Below are 23,145 nucleotides of genomic sequence, written 5' to 3' on the forward strand. Positions count from 1 at the left end.
AATAAAACAGGAATTATCAAATGTCCTACACTTACCACATTATAAAGACCTATACACCATCTTTCAAAGAGGATCTGTCCAGAAAAGCCATTAACAAAGGCAAACCAGATCTAGGGGAAAAAAAAACCCAAACCCCCAAAATTAGAATACAAAAACATAAACGCATTGCTTAGAATCTGTTGCACACTCAACTGCTGCATAATAGCAGCATTAACATATTATACTCATGACTGTTTTGAAAATGACATTTCTTTGCTTTACTTTCTGATTTTAAAGAGATGCTTTCATCGGGTATTTGTTATTTATGTCAGAATTGGTCCTGCTTGCTGAATCAAAAAAGAAATATATGAACAGATAATCACAGATTTAAAAATAATAAACAATCTTGTTTTTCTTAACAGTATTTTTAGAGAATATATTTATATGCCATTAAATTTTTACAGCTTTAATTCCCTTTTAAAATATCAGGATGTAGTCATTTAAAGACTGCTTTTTAAAATTATAAAAGTAACAATTATTTAGAAAATAATTTTCTGCAATAATACAATCACTATTTTCTTCTGCATTGGTTGTATAATTCACTTAAATTCACAAATTTACTTTACTAGAAACCTGCATATAGAGAGTGTCATATTCTGCTCCTCCTTCTTAATAATAGGTAATATTCATTTTCTTAAGTTGTCCGGTATCCTTTAAAATGATGTTAATGAATGTATAACCTCTACAATGTGGATATAACTATTTTAGACATTTAGCTTGCTTCCAGTTGTTTGCTATTATAAATAATTCTGAACTGAAACCAAACATATTTCTTTTTCCTTAGGATGAATTCTTAAAGTAGAATAGGTCAAAGTACATGAGTTTTCTTAATAGCACTTGGTAACTACTGCCGTTGGAATCTTAAATTTGAGTTTATATATTAAAATATTTTAACTTAAATTTTATTCATTGATAAAATCCTATCTTGACTAGAGCATAATATTCTTACATATTTTACAATGTCCTTTAAAACAGAAATCTTAGTCTTGGAAACAAAATTAAAGGACATAATATACAAATTTTTCTCCAGCATGTTTAAAACAAAAGAAAAGTTAAAGTGACTATCAGTAAATAATAGTACCTACGTTACTGTTTTTAAAAAGCAGACCTGAAGTATAATGAAAAATCAAATGGCTCTGAGGGAGTACAAAGGCTGGCCCAGCAATGAGATTACATAAGCACAAATACAAAAACAAAACCTAACAACAACGACAACGACAAAACTGTTAGAGGAAAGCGGTCTTGACATGCGGCTCAAGTGAATTTCTGAATCACAGTTGCAGGGAATTTGCTACACTTCACGTTTCATTTAACCTCATTATGGAAGCATGAATTGCTACAAATTCACCATTTATCAATATGTACCCAGGTTGGCCTCCCTATGAACAGGTTCCGTATCCACACTGATCTTCCTTTTTATAGTGGAAGGGAATGATTGAACATGTATACAAACTAATGTCTGCTTTATGAGATGGAAAAGAAAACAAAGTTGCAATAGCACATTAAAAATAAGTCCAAATTGTATTAGGGCTGTAACACATATTAACCACAACAATAACAAAAGCAGAGAAATCAGAGTTAAATTTGAAATTCTTACTTGCTTTGCTACACGTATTTATGGAAAAATTTTGATCATTTGTTCCAAACGAAGAGCCAGATCAATGATGCATGCCAACTTTAAAAGAACTGAGCATCTTCACATAAAGTGAAGTTTATTCTTTTCTGGTGAGTATACACAAACTGACGAAACAGACATTAATGCTCTCTATTGTATTTTCACATTTGACCTGAGATGTGGATTATGTAAATACATATTTGGGATATTTATGGTGATGGGGCTATTTTTCATGAAGGCAACTGTGAACTATTATAATTCATTCTAAAAAGCTCTTCCAGATTTCTTAAGGTATGATGGAAATATACGGGATTTTAAAAGAAACTTTCAATTATGGCCTCTCTAATCTATGAAGACACAGTCTAACCTTTGTTGGTCTGAAGAAAGTCGAAGCGCCCTGCAAACCAAGTTCATCTAAGGGACATGATTTGGCTCAAAGGTTGTAGTTCTAAATGCATTTGCAATTATCAATACTGTACAATGATAAGTTTATGTTAGTAAGTTTGCATGTGGGCAAACATTTGTAAATATGAATGGCCCCCTAGCATCTTTGTACATAATATTTGGTGCAGATTCAATGGCTACTATGAGCTTGAAATTTAAGATTCTCCCTCAAATCAACATTTACAGAAAGTTTCAAATTTGAAATAATTTACAAGTAAACTAACATGTCTGTATCCAAAGTGTATTTTAAAATGCATAAACTGCTTTATGACAGACAATTTTTAAGTGGAAAGCTACCAACACAGTTTTATCATTCTATTTTTCCTACTGAAAGGTAGGTGAATATGTTTTTACAGATGTACTTCCTGGATTTTTAAGGATTAATATTGTAATTTATTTTTAAAGAAGAAGAAATGACTAGGTAAGAACAGAAACTTTCAACAGAGTACCTTACATTTTTACGCTAAAATTTTGACATTCAAGTTTACATGTCTTAAAAGAGAAAGAGAAGGTCTTTAATAGTGAGGTAGTCTACCAGCAGGCTGATTTCAAGTTAGGCTGAGATTGCAGTTCATATTAGGAACATATTCCATGCAAAAAAAAAAAAAACAAAAAACAAAAAACCAAACTCCTAAATTCTCCTAAAAATATAAAAGTCCCTCCTCTGTTTCAACCAGAGCTATGGATTCAGAAAGAAAACACCAGTCCCTCTGGGGAGGTGTCTAGGTTATTCAAATTCACAGGGAATTCAACTTCCAGCACAACTTGCTGGGATAGTTTCACCTTATTGACTTTAATCAAAGCTTCTAGAAATTAGAAACACTACTTGGTTTTGAGATCTTCCCAGAAAAGTTGGATGTGACCAACCATTTGAAAGAAAAGGTCTTATTTTACTAGGAAGGAGTCAAACGTATCAGAGAAATAAAAAAGTCTCTCTTAAAAGGAGCCCATCATTTAAATGAACACCTAGAGCTGCTCCTGGGCAGCTCCCATAAGAAAGAGCTTTATGCCACCATCTGCCAAATCTGTATTTGCCTGGCTATAATTTACAGCAATGGAATATCTAGATAGTGACCTTCCTAAGCAATATAGCAATGGGGAAAGCAGTGTTCGTAGTTTTAAATATATAAAATGCACAGTGTTCAAGACTATTCCTTTATTAGCAAAGAAATTTCAGATCTGTTTCTCCTGGTATTATTTTCTAAATTCCACCTCTCAGTAGAGGCGTGGCAGCTAAAGCCTCACATTCATTTTCCTGATGGAGCATTTCTGCATATTAAACAGCAGCTTACAAATAGTCAATGAGTCCTCTGCTCCCACGCCTGATCAGCACAAAAAACTGAAAGGAGAGATTCAAGACTGGCAGTTGTCCTCACTAGAGACATTCAATGATGTGTTTTCTGTCTATTCATTCACAGTATTGACATGAGCCATTAACATCTGCAGAACTTGTTTTAGCTGGCAAAAGTTGGGTTTCTGGGAATTGATTTAAAAGGTCAATTCATTTCCAAGACAGTTGAATTATATTCAAAATACATTTCTACAAACTGTTAAGAGAAAAATAGAAATTAGATTTCCAGTAAAGTTTAGAACTCACTTCCTTTTCAATGTGTAAAGAATTTGATCAGTGTCAAATACCTCATGAAGAGGCTTTAAAATCAAAGCCATGTGAAATCGAAGGTTAATCAACCACAAATCATGTAATTCTGGGTTTGAAACAGGGCATGCAGATTGTTTTCATTTGAGTTTAATGTTTTTATTTTCCCATTAGTACATACATTTTGTCTACTTCATTGTTGTGAATTTAGATTTAAAAAGCGGCAAGTTGAGCATTCTTATTTTATAAAATTAACTTTTTATAAGCAGATTTATTGCTGGCAGTGGCTTTAAATTCCTGGTATCTCAAAAAGTCTATGTAAATAAACTGTATAAATTGATATTTGTTTGAATGTCAGTGTTGTGGAATGAGAACATATAATGACAAAAGCTAGATATACAGAAGGGATTAAGAATAGAAAAATATTACTTTAGAAAAGAACTACACATTTATATAAACAACAAAGAATATTTTTTGATCTCATAAACTATTTTAGAAGTCATTTTGCTTCAAAAACACAGACGATTCCAGACCAAATCCAGCAGTAATGAATAACAAGTAAGTTCATTTAAGTATCTTGTTTATGTTTCTATGTATCAGGTTATTTTATCTAATGGGTTGTAACCTTTTTAGTGATCATTACACAATACTTCCTGTATACTTCAAAACTAAGTATCAATTTTACTAGCCTGACTCATAATAAGAACTATGTTCAGTCAACATTTAACAAGGAGATAAGCATTCCGACAGAGGCACAAAGAACAGCTGAAGCAAACATACAGCAATGGAAGTATCAATGTACTCACTTCGTTTATACTGCTACTTCTCAGAGTAAAGAATGGACGATTATTTCTATATAGCAAATGGCTGTGTCTTTTTTTCTTACAGACATGTAGAAACAGTCAACAGATTAAAGGGTAAAGTGGCAGGAACAAACATCTATCTGTAAGGGAACCCTCAGCAGATTTATGAGGGCATGGTGGGTCCTTGACAGGAGTGGGAGATGGAGGTTTTCTTACCAAGCATTACAAATATAGCTTCTGATGCTAAAATGGCCACTTTAAAAAAAAAAAGGCAAATTAAATATATTACCATGTCTTGATTAACCATTCAGTTCACTTATTTCTCTACCATTGCTGTGCTGCCCAGTATGGTAGCCACTGGCCACCCACAGCTTTTAAACACTTAAATGTGATTAGTACAAATTGAGATGTGGTATAAATGTAAAATATATACCAGATTTTGAAAACTTAGGATGAAGAATGTAAAGTGTTTTATTAATAATTTTTTACAGTGATATGTGACAATGATAATCTTTTGAATACACTGAGATAAATAAAATATACTGAGATCAATTTTTTTTTCTTCTGCTAATGTGGCTTACATTGTATTTCTGTTGGCCTGTAATGGGGTTTGGCTGTCTCCCTGCCCAAATCTCATCTTGAATTCCCATGTGTTGTGGGAGGTAACTGAATCACGGGGGCAAGTCCTTCCCATGCTGTTCTCATGACAGTGAATAAGTCTCATGAGATCTGATGGTTTTAAAAAGAGGAGTTTCCCTGTACAAGTTCTCTTGCTTTGCCTGCTGCCACCCATGTAAGATGTGACTTGCTCCTCCTTGCCTTTTGTCATGATTGTGAGGCCTCCCCAGCCATGTGGAACTGTAAGTCCATTACACCTTTTTCTTTTGTAAATTTCCCAGTCTTGGGTATGTCTTCATCAGTAGTGTGAGAACAGACTAATACAATATATTGGTACCAGTAGAGTAGAGCACTGCTGAAAAGATACCCAAATATGTGGAGGCAACTTTGGAACTCGGTAACAGGCAGAGGTTGGAACAGTTTGGACAGCTCAGAAAAAGACAGGAAAATGTGAGAAGGTTTGGAACTCCCTAGAAACTTGCTGAATGGCTTTGTTCAAAATGCCAATAATGATATTGACAATGAAAACCAGTGGTCTCAGATGGAGATGAGAAAATTGTTAGGAACTGGAGCAAAGGTGACTCTTGATACGTTTTGGCAAAGAGACTGGAAGCATTTTGCCCCTGTCCTAGAGATCTGTGGAACTCTGAACTTGAGAGAGATGATTTAGAGTATCTGGTAGAAGAAATTTCTAAACAGGAAAGCATTCAAGAGGTGACTTGGGCGCTTTCAAGTTGTTTAATTCAAATTGTTTTAATACGTTTAGAATTTATAAAAAGTGGGCAAATAAAAAATTAAAACAATGAGAAAATGTCTTCATAAAGAACATTTCTTTAAATATGTATGCAAATGACAAGGATTTTAAATTTAACCTGCTCTTACCTCGATAATATAGAGCACTATATTCTTGTAGAAGCAGTATAAGATGCACTTGGAGACTCTGTTATAGTTCCAGGCACCATGAATCATCAGCAAATTCTTCAAATATTTGAACTAAAACGAGAGTGGGAAAGAATTAGTATTTTCCTCTTTGAAGCATGAGTTGACTGAGAGGAGTGATGTGTTTTGCAGAAATGACACTTTACCTGAGCTATGGAGTAGTCAGAGGAATTAGCTGCCTGCAGGCCTTCATTGCCACTGATACCGACACCAACATGCGCTGTCTGTATCATGCTGACGTCATTTGCTCCATCACCGATTGCAAGTGTTATGACTTTGACTTGTTTCTTAACCATCTCAACAACTTCAGATTTTTGAAGAGGAGAAACCCTTAAATTGAAATGCATTGTCAATTACTGTTTTCTGGAAAATTAATTTTGAAATGCCATTGTGTTGAAGGATAAGAGATACAAAAGACCTAAATGAACAGTTCTCTGAAGAATCCTAATGATAAAGTCCTAGGTTTGCAAATGTTTACTCATCTGTTAACCTGGTTACCACATTAAGAAAAATTAAAATAAATAAAGACAAATCTCAGAGGCAAACCCCTAGGTGACAGATGGAAGAGAGAATGCTTTGTTAAGCGTTAGCCTGCCAGGATGCTTGCGTAAATATGTTAAAGAAATACATTTGAGTTCAGAAATACCTTTACTTCCTAACAAATAACATCAAAATTTCTAATTCTTCACTTGTAAATTAAAAACAATGTCATGAATGCTGTCAAAATGAACTAAATCCTACACAGTAGCTGGAAAGTAAAAGTTTTGAGCTTCTGCAATCTGATCTTAGACAATGTACTATATGCTTAAAACAACTTAAAACTCTACTTAAATTCTCAGACACCATGGTAAATGCCAAGTATCTGATAATAGTTCATGGGCTTCATTTTCTTCCAAAGCCACTAAGAGTCAAGTAGAAATCAAGCAACCTCTTATACAAATGCAAACTAGGAGGAGAAGACATCAGTATCTCTACTAAAATCATATTTGGCATTAGATTTAGAGTTACTTTTCACAGAACTTTCAAAGCCATTTAAGAAATAAACACTAGAACAAGGACAGAAGGGTTCAAAGACAGAATGTATCAGCATAAGACACTGTCTACATTGTACTGGAAACTACAGAGAAAGGCAGGAAAACTACACAATAAATTTTTCTAACAAACTATTAAGCTAATTATTAGCAATAAACAACTAATGTACACAATGTTTGTACAAGAAAAACATCTCAGAACTAAATTCTTTATCAAGGTTATGTGGCATAGATATCTAATAATATCTGCTAAAACATTTGAAAAATCATTTACTATTCTATTTAAAAATGAAGATCATTACTTGGAAAAAATCGATACATCTTTGTCCATTTTCCTGATCACTCCATAGGAAAAATTCTTAGTAGTAGATACTCTGCACAGATATGTGTCTTCAGGAGGCCCCACTGCCCTATGAACTGCTTTAGCCAGAGCAACTCTGGTTTTTATTTCAAGTTTGAGAATCACTGCATTAGACTGTGAGTTGCTTGCAGAGTCAATTGATCTCCATTGATCTCCTCTTCTTTGTATTTTTAGTGCCTGATCCAAAATAGATACTCAATAATTGGCTGCTACATAAAAAACTATTTTTAATTTTTTCTTTTTATTTCCTTTTACAGTCTGGCAATAGTACAAAATGACACAACTGTGAACTCAGCAAGGAAATGAATGCCTATTGAGTCATTAACAGGCTATTTCACTGTTAGCTTCATTTTTCTTCAAAGCAATTTTCATTTCATTTTCACATTTTATTTAATTTTTCTTACCAGGCTAATATAAACTGGTAAGACCACTGGCTCTACGCCAATGTTTAAACATGGACTATAACTAATATTTAGTAAATGTCAAAAAGGAATGCTCACCAATAAATGATCTAGAGTGGGAAATGGGCATGAGTTGAGAGAAGCATTTGTTAAACATTATCAAATTCCCTTTAATGGTCTAACATTATGAATATATTATAAAGTCACACCAAGGGTTCAATGGAACTAGGAGACAGTAGTACTTTTTCCATAAACTGAACCTGTAATAAAGAGAAATCTCTGCATGGTAAGCTGATATTAGTGATTTTTAAAAAGCATCAGAAAGGAGTTGGACGACATTTAGTTCTCTTCATGGTGATTACAACCAACCACTGCTTTCTCTGTTTGAAACTGCAATTTTCAACACCCAAATTAAAATTGGCTGAGGATTTTCATTCAATGCTCTAAGGTTTAATCAGGTGTTAAAAACAAAGAGTAGGATTGCCCTTAGCAACAATGCCCATTTAAGGGAAAAACGACAATGATATGGTGAGAGACATCTCAAAAGTACACTGCAGATGCTACTAGCAAGAGCATCTGCTTCCATTACCACGCTTTAAAAGTGGATGACTGGCCGGGCATGGTGGCCCAGGCCTGTAATCCTGGCACTTTGGGAGGCTGAGGGAGGTGGATCACAAGGTCACGAGATAGAGACCAGCCTAGCCAACATGGTAAAACCATGCCTCAACTGAAAACACAAAAAATAAAAAAATTAGCCAGGTGTAGTGGCATGTGCCTGTAGTCCCAGCTATTTGGGAGGCTGAGGCAGGAGAATTGCTTGAACCCAGTAGGCAGAGGTTGGAAAGGAGAGGTGAATTCACTTCAGGTAACAGAAATAGCAGAGAATAAATTTTAACTTCATATTCAAAATCCTCCAGAATATATTCTTTTCTACTGCTGTGTCTCCACCTCTTATAAGATCATGTAGAGTTTACTTTCTTGATGTAGGTACCCTTGCTTATAGATTCATACAATTTCCATATGAATCTAGAACTATCTTACCATACAACAAGTTAATTCTTCCCATGTCTATCAAAAAATCACATACCATGGCTGAAAATATCTAAAACCTAAACAAATGCCAATTGTAATTTACGTATAATTCTGAAACACCATAAAGGCACTGTTTTCTTCCCAGAGATTTTTTTTTTTTAAACCATTTGTCGGTCTGCAACCAGGATTTAAATCATTCACAGTTCTCAGTTCTCTTCTGTTCCACTGTTGATTTTTCTTCTTTGGTAGAAGTAAGAGACTCCATGGAAAAAGACTACGTATCCAATGTGTACCGTAAACGTCTCTTTCTCTTCCCTGTGGCTCCACAAACAGGGGGTGGTCCTTTGTGATACGACCTAGACGTGCACTGAGTGCAATATGCTTTTCAGATATTATTTTGGCTGTAGTCTCTGCACATGTTATTCATTATTTTTCTTATTTGCTATGCAGTAACTCTCACTGCCCTGTGAGCATTAGATCAGGGCACTGGAAATTTTTACATTTAAGCTAAGAAATATATAGGTGGTCCATCTTATATGAATCTTGTTTTGTACTCTTTTAATGGGATTAGCTAAATGAATCACCTTTCTAAATGAAATATGAGTAAAGATTATATGTATATATATGCACAGACATATAATAAAGGATAATTTAAGAAATTTTTTATAGATAGCCAAAAAGAATACAATAATTTATTCTACTGGATTGTGTTTTGGGATTAATAACCTATAACATTCTTATATATACACAAAATTTCTATTACTGTTAATACTATATGATCTCAAAGACTTATAATGGAAACTTAAAAATTACTATAAAGTTACCTTTAGAAGGCAAATCTAGAAAAATTTTTAGGAAGAGTATGAGGGAATATAGTATTTTCTGGTTCTCCTGAAATGTTTTACATCATGACCAAGCCAGGTATTTACTAAATTTCTTTAACTTCCTCAAACTTTAAATTTGAGGTCTGTTTCAGGTGCCTGTTTAGAGGTGAGAATCACTAGTAAGGGGATCTGCTGTGCTTTTCTTTGCAACAAACTTCCTAAAATTTCTTCTGTGAATATCAGTATATTTCCCACTGACTTATATTTTGTTGACTATTAAAGAAATTACAAAAGGAGAGAAAAACATAAACTAGAAGATCTTACTTGAATCCTTCTGAACTAAAATTTTATAAAAATTTATAAAGTTTTACACTGAGAAGAAATTAAGGTACAGCAAAACAAAAACAAAAACAAAACAAACAAAAACCCTGATGTAACAAAATTACAAAATATTGTAAACTCCTCTAGAAACTTACCATCGATTTCTTACTGGAATGAAAACAGCAGCTTATATGGCAAGTCTTAAGAATGATACTTAGCAATACGATACGTAATGAAACATGCAGCCAATTTTAGGTAAGAAACTGTGCTATTCAAATGACAGATGAGCGACAGCTCTCCTAGCCTCCAAAACCAACATCTGTTGATATACTGTGCAGTCATAGGCATTCAGGAGACCTTACAATATAGGGACTGAGTCTGAAGAAATAAAATATGGATAGCTTTTCCATAAAATGAAAGAAGAAAGCAAATTTAAAAAAGATTTCCTTTCTGCAATGCATTTTAGATATAAAACTCCTGTGGAATTTATGTTGTCATAGGTTAAGGTACTGCTTTCTGCTTCAATGATTCAGATAGTAGTTTAAATAGGGACCATTTCTATTGGTGTCTATTTGATTATGTATGAATGTGCACGTGTACACTAATTGGCAAATAGAACTATGAAAGGCACTTAAAAGAAAACTCCGCCTAGTATAGATATTTATTATGGTGTTCACATCAGAAAGCTTAGTTTATCTATAATATTGCTGTTCATTTTCTATTAAGAAAATATCATCTAGTTATGTTGAACCACTGTACTCAACACACAGCAGATTTAAAAATGGTAGCAGGCTCTTTGTAAGCTGGTGCTTAGCAAGGAGAAGGCCATGTCCAGTTCAAGCACCAAGACTGTGAAGCCCAACAGCGAGAGGCTGAACAAGTTCGAGTCGGGCATCTTCCAGGCTCTTCTGGAGCTGGAGATAAACTTGCACCTCAAGGCTCAGCTCAGGAAGCAGAGTATTCCAGCAGCCAAAGAACCTCAGTTGGTGGTGGTCAGAAAGCTATCATAACCTCTGTTCCCTTTCCTCAGCTGAAATCTTCCCAGAGAATCCAGGTCCGGCTAGTACGTGAACTGGAGAAAAAGCTCAGTGGGAAGCATGCTGTCTTTATTTCTCAGAGGAGAATTCTGCCTAAGCCAACTTGAAAAAGCCATACAAAAAATAAGCAAAAGTGTCCCAGGAGCTGTACATGACACACTTCTTGAGGACCTGATATTCCCAAGTGAAATTGTGGGCAAGAGAATCTGTGTGAAACTGGATGGCAGCTGGATCATTTTAAAGGTTCATTTGGACAAAGCACAGGAGAACAAGATGGAACGTAAGACTGGAACTTTTTCTGGTGGCTGTAAGAAGCTCATGGGCAAGAATGTTAACTTTGAATTCCCAGAGTTTCAACTGTAAACAAAAATGACTAAAGTATATTCACAGTTAAAAAAAAATGGTAGTGGACCAAAAATTGGAAATGTTATAAGAAAGAGAAATCTAGCTGGGCATGGTGGCTCACACCTGTATTCCAGCACTTTGGGAGGCTTAGGCGGGTGTGGATCACAAGGTCAGGAGTTTGAGACCAGTCTGGCCAACACAGTGAAACCCTGTCTCTGCTAAAATAATAATAACAACCAGGTATGGTGGTGTGCACCTGTAATCCCAGCCACTCAGGAGGCTAAGGCAGAGAATCATGTGAACCCCTGAGGTGGAGGTTGCAGTGAGCTGAGATCATGCCATTGCATTCCAGCCTGGATGACAGTGTGAGATTCCATTAAAAAAAAAAAAAGTGAGAGAGAAATTCATCTCAGTATGTCATGAAACTAACATTCACACTCTTATTCATTTTGACTATTCACTGTTAAGAAGCAAAATCTGTTTACTCTGGTTTATACCTAGAGTATAAAGGGAACTATGTATGTAAAGGGTATTGGATTCTCCAGGCTTTCTTCCATGTGTAGGAAAGACAGGTAAAAAATTATTAGATAGAGAAGGAAACATTCACCTCTTCATGGAAAAGTGGGTATATTCAGCATGGATTAGATAGCATGTCTCTGCATGTCACAGTAACAAATTTTTAATGTCACAGCTAGCTCTAAGCAACAAGAGATATTAAAAGTTTTTGATACAAAAAAGAGCATGGTAGAGGCAGTTCCTAAAAACATTCATTTGTATTGCCCAAATTATGTTTTATATATATCTGAATATGATCTAGGAGAAGGACATTGAAAAATGAAAATAAAGGACACAGAGGGTTCCAAATAAAAGTGGTTTCCAAAATGTCTGAGGTTTCAAATTTGGGTGACTGAGAGAATGGGGGTCTAAACATAAATAGAAAAGGCAAGAAGAATATTTACAGCAGAAAGGTACCCGGGAAGTTCTCGATACTCAGAAGTTTAGCTAAGTGGGACACCCGAGTAGACTCATTTAAGTATGCAGACTGAAAAGTTGGAGCTGGACTTGAAAAGAAGTGCAGAGTTGGGCATATGTCTTGAGGTGTCATTCATTCAAGTATTTATGCAAGTATTTAGTGATCCTTTAGCATGTGATTAAATTTCTGCGGAAAAATATAAGGAGAAGAAACTAGATCTCAGGACCTTTCCTCTGCCCCCAAGAGTTATTGATTTAAGGACTTTTATTGAGCTACTGTCCTAGGAGTTAAATATTAACAGCCATGTGATAGTAGTGCCTCTCTCTACACCTGCTCTAAAGAGCTAGAAATTCTTCTTGCACGGAACAAGGCCATGCTACCTCTCTGTTTAGGGAGCCTTGTCAATGGGACTCGTGTGCTCTCAACTGGGAAGCACTTCTACTCAAGAAAGCCTAGAGTGCTTCCCTCCAGCTCCACCTTGTCCTAACCTTGCTTTCAGAGTGGTGAGACCCATGGTGGCCTCCATTCTCTTCCCATTCCCAGTGTCTGATTGGAGCACACATGTCCTGTAATCTCTTTTCCTATGACTCTGCAGAGGTAAGGAAGGGACAGAGGTTTTTTTTTTTTTTTTTTTTTTTCATTTAATTAAATTGATTAATTTTTTGTGATGAGGGTTTGCTCCGTCGTCCAGGCTGGAATGCAGTGGCACAATCTTGGATCACTGTAGCCTCGACCTTTTGGGCTCAAGTGATCCTCCTACCTCAGCCTTCTGAGTAGCTGGGACTAAAGGTGTACACCATCATGCCTGGCTAATTTTCATATTTTCTTTTTTTGTAGAGATGGAGTCTTGCTATGTTGCCCAGGCTGGACTTTAACTCTGGCATCAAGCAGTCCTTCTACCTTAGCCTCTCAAAGTGCTGGGATTACAGGTGTGAGCTATCATGCACAGCCTAGAGTTTGTTTAGGTTGGAAGAAAATCAGCTTGCTCTTCTCTGCTTCATAACCCTTCCTATGCTATGTGGATAAATTTCCCCAAGGAACCTTCTCTCACCTTAAAAATACCTAGTGGATGAAAGAACAATTGGTAGCACAGACTATTGACAGAAACGAAAATACAACTCTAAAGATGCTCTAAAGATGTCAGGAGTTAAAAAAGGAAGCCAATAAACTTCAGGACCATAATTATCAACTAAAAATCCATAAGAAACCTTTGGGGCAATAGGAAGTGGTGAATCTTTGTGAGAAGCTGAGTGGTTTGGAGGAAAAGAGTGGTATGTGAGGGACAATGGAAGAACACACAGATGGGAAAGCTTTCTGGCTGTATTGTTCCCTGCCCACAGTGCCCTGTTTGAGCTGATCTCTCTCTCTCTCTCTCTCTCTCTCTCTCTCTGCGTGTGTGTGTGTGTGTGTGTGTGTGTGTGTGTGTGTGTAGGTGGGTAAGACTGGGCTACATGAAGTCTCTTTCATTGCAACTGTAAAGTTTGGCTTAGGTTTGGAACTTAGGAAAACTTAAACCCAAAATAATATGCTTAAAAAGCAAAATACTCCAATTCCAGGAGTACATCCTCAGTGCCCTAAAGCGAAAACTGCAGAAGGAATTCCTACCCATGCCTTGGAACAGGAAAACCAGATCTTTCTGGTCAACCTGAAGGCATAGAGGCAGGCAGGAACAGGTGCCAATGAAATGGCTATTCTGACAGACCCCAAATGCCTGGGAATTCCATCAGAGTGTGGCTGCCTCTAATAAGAGGAGTGCTCAGGTCAAGGAACTAGGGGGAAATAGGGATTTAATAAACTGAGATTGGGTCCTGCCTCCAAATTTACCTAAGTAGGACCTAGCTTTTGCTGTTCCTCCAAAGGGGCATTCATGCCTGTTAGGAACAATGGTGGGGGGTGGGGGGGGGAAGAGTCCTTTGGGGAAACATTTAAGACAGGAGAGACTCCTGAACAAAAGAGAAACACAACTTACAAGAAAGTAGACTTAGTAAAAACAGATATTAAGAATTTTTGAAAAGTATGATAACCGATCTTAGAAACATGAAACCAAGAAAAGCAGTTACAATGAACTAAAAATAGTTAAATGAAAATATAACTGCTAAAATAAAGACTACAATAGTGAACTGAGTATGGTATTATGCAATCTGAAAGTTCAAACAGAAAATTTGTCTAAGACATCAGAAAATTAGCGGAAAGATTGTGGAAAAAAGGGAAAAGAGGAACAGAGGGGACTACATGTATACAGATGGGAGTCTACGAAGAGAATAGGAGGGAAAATATAACAAATGACCACTAATTTTCCAGAAGAAGGACCTATGTCCTTAGATGGAAAGGACTCATAAAGTGCCAAAAACATAGAGAAGAAAATGACACCCATACCTAGACATATTATGGTTAAAGAATAGGAAAAAATTCTAAAAGCTTCTAGAGAGAAAAATGAGACTGACAGTGGATGCAGACACAAAATCACTATCTGCAGTTCCTGTCTCTTTACTGGGGAGGTGGGGGCAGGAAAGGAAGACAGACTAAAACATGCAGACATTTAAGGGGAAAAATGAGCACAAATGTAGTTATCAAAACCCAGGAAATAGACAGGATAGAGTATAAAAGTTTCAAACCTGTATAGAAAAATCTCATCTGAAGTTAGGAGTAGGAAAAAAAATCATAATAGATGGAAACCAAAATAAATGGGAATAAATGAGGCCCAATATAGCAATAAGTATAATAACAGTGAATATACTGTTTATTTGCATCTAACACATTGAATTCTCAGAAGAACCCCTTAAGTTACTACTGTCACCAGTTTACAAATGAGGAAACCAAGGCACAGAGAAACAATATTAGTTAAGGTTAAGGTAAAATGGCAAGCGGTGAATCTAGGATTCAATCTTCAGCAGTGTGGATTCAGACACAGCATTCTCTCTCTCTCTCTCTCTTTTTTTTTTTTTTTTTTTTAACAAGGTCTCACTCTATTGCCCAGGTTGGACTGCAGTGGTGCCAACATGGCTCATTGTAGCCTTGACGTCCTGGGCTCAAGTGATCCTCTTGTCTATCTCAGGACTATAGGTGTGTGCCACAACGCCTGGCTAATTTTTAATTTTTTTTTGCAGACTCAATGTTTTACTTTGTTGCCCAGGCTAGACAGACACAGCATTCTTAACCACTACATTATACAGAGGATTGAACATAACGATTTGGAGAAAAAAACAAAAGGCAAGGCACATAATGAAACAAAGGAAAGCCAGGTTAGCAATTTGAATCAGACATAAAAAAAAAAAAAAATTCAGGGCACAGAAAAGGCCATAACGGTTAGAGAAGAATCTTTGCATATGACAGTATATAATTATATATATATAAAATATATGATTTTTTATATATGACAGTATATAATATATATAATTGTATATATATTATAGATATATAATTGTATATATATGATATATATGTATGTATATATAATATATATATATTATATATATATATGTATATTATATACTGTCAGGTGAAATGTACATTTCACCTGAAATATTCATTTAGGCTCTGTAAGAGAAAATTAGATACCATTTATAAGAACAACTAACATTTTAATAATAGGTACCATGTATTAGCTCATTTATTCTTCATAACTCTATGAGAAGAACAATTTCTATCTCTATTTTAAAAAGATTAAAAATCTAAAGCCAGAGAAGTCATTTGTTGCTCAGCTACTAAGAGGTGAGTATAAACTGTGGAAAGTCTGGACTTAGTTCCTGAGTCCTACAACACAGGGCAACACTAGCAGAGGGAAGAAGAGTGAAGTGTTTAGTGAATGCTATTGAGAGAATTTGCTCACGATACAGAGATGAATAACATGGGATCCCCCCTCCTTCACAGTATATACAAAAAATAAACTCTGTATGTGTAAAAGACCTACATAAAAAATCTAAAGCTGTAAAGTTAACAGAAGAGGCGGAGTACAGTGGCTCATGCCTGTAATCCCAGTACTTTGGAAGGCTGAGGTAGATGGATCCCCTGAGATCAGGAGTTAGAGACCAGCCTGGCCAATATGGTGAAACCTGGTCTCTATTAAAAATACAAAAATCAGCTGTGCGTTGTGGTGGATGTGGATGCCTGTAATCCCAGTACTCTGGAGGCTGAGGTAGGAGAATTGCTCAAACCCAGGAGGTGGAGGCTGCAGTGAGCTGAGATAGTGCTACTGCTCTCCAGCCTGGGCCACAGAGTGAGACTCAAAAAAAAAAAAAAAAAAAAAAAAGTTAACAGAAGAAAATGCAGGAGTGGGAAGTCCTTCATATCCAAAAAAATTAGTGGAATATGACTATGTCAAAGCCAATGATAATCCTAGCTACTTGGGAGGCTGAGGCAGGAGAATGGCTTGAACCCAGGAGGCAGAGACTGCAGTGAGCCAAGATCGAGCCACTATACTCTAGCCTGGTGACAGAGTGAGAATCCGTCTCAAAAAAAAGAAAGAAAGAAAAGAAAGGTATCACAGGAGGAAATAAGAACGGAGCCAGCCTAGAAGATACTTGCCACATCAATAATCAACAACAAAAAAATCAATGTCCAGAATACACAAAGAATTCTCATACACCAGCAGGAAAAAAGAGAAGAAACCCAACAGAAATTTCAGCATCCCTTTCCCCTCTTCAACGTAGTACTTTTCTTTGCAGCAATATTACCACTGATTTTATAGTCTGTTTGATATATATCATTCACACACAAACTCTACAAAAAAATGGTAATTGATATATTACCATTCACACACACACACAATTATTGTTTTGAATATTTGTGTGTATATTTACTTATGTTATTGAACAACAGCTATGATGTGAAGGCTGGGATTATTTTTTCCCATTGTTCACTGCTCTATTTCTAGTACTTATTAAGGCTACTTGCACACAGTGAGCACTCAAAAAAACACTTGCTGAAATAAGTCAATGAATAAATTTCAAAAGCAGAAACTGAGAAAGGTAAATACTCCTACGAGACACTTAACCTCTCTAGTAATCAGAGAAATGAAAATCAAAACAACAAGGTGTCATTTCATAACTATCAAATTGGCCATGTTATAAATTCAGTAATACCATGTATTGTTATTAAGGTAGGGAAACAGCAACTCTATTCTACGGATCTGGGATGGCACAATAGTACAGCTGTTTTGGAGCAATGTGGCAAGTCTAATGGGAAAGAAACATACATATACCCCACAGCCAAGCATTCCCATGGCCCCCCTCCCCAATATATCTCCTAGAAGAACTCTTGCCTGAGAGCATAGAGAGGATATACCTTGCAGTACTTTCTCTGACAGCAAAAATTTGGAGGAAATTTTTGTGGTATCCCTATGAGAAGAGATAAATAAAATTATGTATATGCATTAACAAGCAGTGATGAGAATAAACAAACTTGGCTGGGCACAGTGGCTCATGCCTGTAATCATAGCACTTTGGGAGGTCTAGGTGGTAGGATCACTTGAGCCCAGGAGTTTGAGACCAGCCTGAGAAACATAGGCAGACCACATCTCTACAAAAAAAAAGTTTAAAAATTAGCTGGGAGTAGTGGTACACATCTGTTTTCCCAGCTACTTAGGAGGTTGATGTGGGAGGACAGCTTGAGCCTTGGAGGTTGAGGCTGCAGTGAGCTAAAATCAGGATGTACTACAGCCTGGGCAACAGAGCAAGACTCTATGTTCTCAAAAAAAAAAAAATTAATTAATTAATTAATTTGTTCTATATATGGTGACATGGATGTGTCTCAAAAATATGCAGAAAAATAAAGGTAAAAAAATTTTAGGCTGGGCAGGGTGGCTCATGCCTATAATCCCAGCCCTTTGGGAGGCTGAGGCAGGTAGATCCCTTAGGCTCAGGAGTTTGAGACCAGCCTGGGCAACATGATGAAACCCCCATCTCTACTGAAAATGAAAAAAACTTAGCTGGGCATGGTGGCATGCATCTGTGGTCCCAAATACTTGGGAGGCTGAGGTAAGAGGATCACTTGAGTCCAGGGCAGGGGGTGGGTAGAGGTTGCAGTTGAGCAAAGATTGCGCCACTGAAGTCCAGCCTGGCTGACAGAGACTGCACTTCAAAAAAAATAATTTACTGGAAGATCATTATAAACACAAACCTTTTCTTTAATTCAATATGCATATAATAATAGGTATTTTTCACAGACTCACATGTATACAACTAAAGTACAGCAAATGATGGGAACATATGAAACACTTGAGAATATTCCTCTAAGTTGAATTAAATAGAATGGGACTGGGAATAAAAAGAATACACAAAAATAACACATAGAAATCAAAAAGCAACTTGCTTTAGTTCAAGACTCTAGGGAGATGGCTAGCTTGCGAATCTTCCTCATTCTTTTGCTGGCATGTCCTCTAGAACCTTGCTGGGGCTTTCCCTAGAACAGAGGGAAGGCAGTGCACTGACACACCAGGATCAGATGTTAATGGCCCTGGGTTCCTCCTTTCTCTCTTGCTGCTATATGTAAATATGTATTGACATCTCATTTTAAAACAAATTCATGTCCTTATTTTTAGGGATTTTCTTGGATCCAATGGCACAGATAAGTTGAATGGGGCCCCTGGACTGTGCAGCTGGCACCATAAAAAGAATATCAGTCTTTTTCAAGGAACTGTGGAGAAGGGGACACCTGCCAGTGAGGAGAGATGAGGAAATGTTTCAATTTTTGAGAAAAGAAATAAACAGTCTAGAAATTTCTCTCCCTAGAGAGACCAGGAGAGCTTAGCATGAATGAGCTCCATCAGTATTGTCGGAAAGTTCTGTTTTAACCACCTCCTTCCATGTTCATTCATGAGCTACAGACACTTTATTATGGCCCCAGGGCTAAATTTAGGCAACAGCAGTTTTTGTACTTACAGTCTTACCGGAACACGGCCACAGCCATTCATTCACATATCATCTAGAGCCGCTTTCATGCTATAACTGCAGAGTTGAGTAGCTGTAAGAGAGAAAGCTGTATGGCCTGCAAAGCCTAAGATACTTACTATCTGTCCCTTTACAGAAAATATGTGCCCAACCTTGCTCAAAACACCAAGCCCTTCTTTAACTTGTACTAAGTTGAAATGGCTCAGATAGGTTTATTAAAAAGGAGGTAATCACTGGAAACCATCATGGGTTCAAGGAGAACCAGGTACACCAAGCTAACTCTGCTTTCCTTTCCCACACAATGAGGTCAGCAGGCTGACAGGTCAGAGAAATGCCATAGGTTCTACACATATGAGCTTAGCAAATCAGAACTGTCAGAGAACCGTAAGCAATCTATTAGGTAGATTTGTATTGGAAATACAGAGCAGAGTGTTGATACACTGATGATTAACTTTGAAAAGCTTTAGGGAGGACTTCAGTAGAAAGCTACAGAGCGCTGCATTTAAAATTTGCTGAACAGAAAAGAATCAAGAATTTGGATGTGGTTGTGGAAGGTATATATGCTTATTCAAAGTTAGTATGAAACAAAACAGAAAAACAGTTAAATGAATAAGAGAGATGGTGATGGACATCAAGGTAGCAGTTATCTTTGGAAGGCTCCTCAACTAAAGGGAGCATGAGGGGTTTCTGGGGGGGCTTGTTCTGTTTAGGTGCTTGTTACAGGAGTGTGTACACTTTGCAAAAATGCTGAGCTGTCCAATTACACTTTATGCACTTTCCATTACAAATTACCTATATCATTAGCAGTATGTAATCTGTAGCTCTGAGTGTGTGTGTGTGTGTGTGTGTGTGAGTGTGTGTGTGTTTGTACGTACTGGTGATGGTGGTTTACCTAAAAGGAGTCACACCTAAAACTGTAAACCACTGAATTACTGTAGGCTTCTGTAGTATTTAGATTTCTCATATATTTTTAGACATTTTATTGTCAAATATAGACTTCCTTGGTGGTGGTCATCGTAACTGGCTAATAGGCTGTAATATAGCCATTGCAGTTCCTTTAACATTACTCAGTCAAGGTAGAATAGCAAAAGAGATGGGCCGGGCTGAGCAGATGATTACTATGTTAAAGCAAACTACTGGGATTTTATGAAGTTATAAAATTTATTCAGTGTATCCTCTTTTAGCTGTCCATGTATGAAAGAAACATTCTCTCAACAATTTATTCATATTTTCTTGGAAGCGAACATAGGGTTGACATTCATCAACAGTTTGTAAGTCTTTTCAAAGCCAAACATCTGCTTGGCATCCAATGGTGTTCACAATTTTTTTTTCTTTAAGGGAATCTCTGTTGAGCATTTATTAGCATCATGGGTACTTTCTGACTACCTTTTAAGCAGAACATATATTTAGAGAAATTCTTAAAGCTAAAGACAATTTCTAAAGATTTAAGAAGTAGATCTGCCTTTATTTAATGCACTCAGGCTATGACAGCAAATATTCAGTGTCCCATTAGACTTCTTGCAGGACCCCTTGATCGGAGTAAGGTGAAAGGTTTTGCCTGGAATGCCACTCCCAAATGACAACACTCACTGAAGTCAAGTGCTTTTTTTAAACAGTATGGGGAAAATGGCCTAAAAGGGGGTTAAACTTTGATTGGAGATGTTGCAAGTAGGAAAAAATGCTTACTTCAATTTAACTTGTGCTTTTCAGAAGACATGAGTACATAAATTATGTAGAAGAACAATGATTACTAGACAGTCTAAAAGCTGGAGGCTCTAAGCCAATTTTCAACCAACTGACACAGAACATAAGTTTCAAAATATGTTTAAACTAAACTGACAACTACAGAAAAAATGTAAAATGATTTGAAAGGCTGGGTTATGTGAAGTGATGAGGACCTCAGAAACCACATGCTATTTAACACACAGTAATACTTCACTGCAACATTCCCACTCTCTTCTGGAGGGAATATTAAAAGAGGTAGAACAGATGCTTCCCCAAATTAAGCTGGTCTCAGCAGTAGAAAGACTATTCCCAGCAGAGCGGCCAACAGAAGGAAGGTTCATCCAAAACCGAAAAGGGCTATGCGAGGTCCTCTGGCCCAGAAGCTTTCCAGTGAGGACAAGATGACCCAGGAAGGGGGCATGTGTGTATTTCCTACTCTACTACGTCGAAGCTGCCCCACTTTTATTTGCATTCTACATCTGGGTTTCCTGGAAGACTGGAATCACTGATACTCAAATCTCTTTATTTTACAGGTCACAAAACCAAGGCCGGAGAGATTCCATCAGATATTCAAACTGCCAAGGCAGTAGAGCTAGAAGAAGCATTCTGCGAATCTCTAGATAAAATGCCTTTACACCAATTATACAGACTGTAAGACCTGAGGGCATAAAGCACTGGTCACTGAGACTAGGAATTACTTACTTAGTACGGCTATGCCCTGGAATACTGCTTGATTTCAGCTGTATCCACAAATCTCCACGAGTCTTAGAACAAGCTTTTCCCCCTATGTCTACCTCTCCAAGGAGTTTCAGTGAGTCTGTAAAACCCCTGAAGAGGTACATGCAATTTTACATGTTTGTGTGTATGTGTACTTATTGAGGGAATGGTCTGTAACTTTCATTTATTCTCCAAAAGTATCTGTGATCATACCAAATCCAAATAATCAGTAGACTTGAGCGAGGAAGTAGAGGGGAAGACGGACCATAAAGGAGCAGTTTATGTTCATAACCAGGAAAATGTGTCAGAAACTACCTATAAACTAGATGCATGGTTCCTACTAAACAATTCAGGTTATGCAGGAAAATACAATGTTAAAAATAAAAGCAGCACAGTATCCATGAAAGCACAGTATCTGGCTGGACGAGGTGGCTCATTTCTGTAATCCCAGCACTTTGGGAGGCTGAGGTGCGTGGACTGCCTGAGCTCAGGAGTTTGAGACCAGCCTGAGCAACATGGCAAAAGCCTGGCTCTATTAAAAATACAAAAAATTAGCCAAGCATGGTGGTACACACCTGTAATCCCAGCTACTCAGGAGGCTGAGACATGAGAATTGCTTGAACCTGAGAGGCGGAGGTTGCAGTGAGCTGAGATTGTACCACTGCACTCCAGCCTGGGTGATAGGGCCAGACTCTGTATCTAAAAAAAAAACAGGAAAGAAAACACAGTGCTTGTTAGCCTGATAAGACAGATTTCATTCTACTTCTCTGGTTTTATATACTTAAGAAAAATATTTGAGACATAACATTCAATCTATACTTTGGAAACCAAAACCACCAGGGCTCCAAAGCCCTGAATAAATTTGGGGTGGGGGGATTAGCTCTGTCTCCGAAAATTTCCTTCATGAAAACAGTGGTAAGAGAGAGACATAATGTCTACTGCCTGGGAACAACTGTTTCAATTCAGCTGAAGATTCTGGAGGGACACCGCTCATCTTTATAACTGTGTCAATGAGGCAAACACTAACATCTGCCTCATTCTGCCCCATATGCTGATAATAGCAGGGAAGAAAGTGGATGATGCAATCTGAGGATGGAACTAACATGGAGATTCTCATTATCTGTTACAGGAAGGCTTTCCCCTCTACTTCCTCTCTACCTAGGGCTGAAGAGAAGACTGTAGAGGACGATCAGATTCTGAATTACCTGCATGTGTGTGGAATGACAAGTAGTAGATTGGAAAACAGTTTAAATTTGAGAGAAAAGCCCATAAAGTCAGCATGAACATACATGAATTTGGGAAACAGTACCAAACTGTATCTTGAAATAATAATCAATATTTATCTGGAGCGTCTATTTTCTAATGGAGTAAAATAGAGAATTTCCTGAGGCTGAGAGATTGTAATCATTTGAGAAACGAAGAATGACACTTGGGTT

General features: G+C 37.0%; 1 protein-coding gene and 1 pseudogene across 10 annotated transcripts in view; one reads left to right on the forward strand and one right to left on the reverse strand.

Annotated features, from left to right (window-relative positions):
* ATP8A1 (ATPase phospholipid transporting 8A1) overlaps window positions 1-23,145 on the reverse strand; it is a 249,992-nt gene that overhangs the window by 49,251 nt on the left and 177,596 nt on the right. For all 10 annotated transcript variants that reach the window (XM_074396074.1, XM_074396072.1, XM_003940967.3 and 7 more), the window contains 3 exons: window positions 6,202-6,385; window positions 5,999-6,109; window positions 36-110 (listed from right to left, as the gene is read on the reverse strand). In XM_074396074.1, the coding sequence (XP_074252175.1) occupies window positions 36-110; window positions 5,999-6,109; window positions 6,202-6,385 (370 nt within the window). The remainder of the gene's footprint in view (window positions 1-35; window positions 111-5,998; window positions 6,110-6,201; window positions 6,386-23,145) is intronic.
* On the forward strand, window positions 10,853-11,494 carry LOC141583987 (small ribosomal subunit protein eS7-like; annotated as a pseudogene).

Source organism: Saimiri boliviensis, chromosome 3 (assembly GCF_048565385.1).
Source record: "Saimiri boliviensis isolate mSaiBol1 chromosome 3, mSaiBol1.pri, whole genome shotgun sequence".
In the NCBI taxonomy this organism is placed as follows: Eukaryota; Metazoa; Chordata; class Mammalia; order Primates; family Cebidae; genus Saimiri; species Saimiri boliviensis.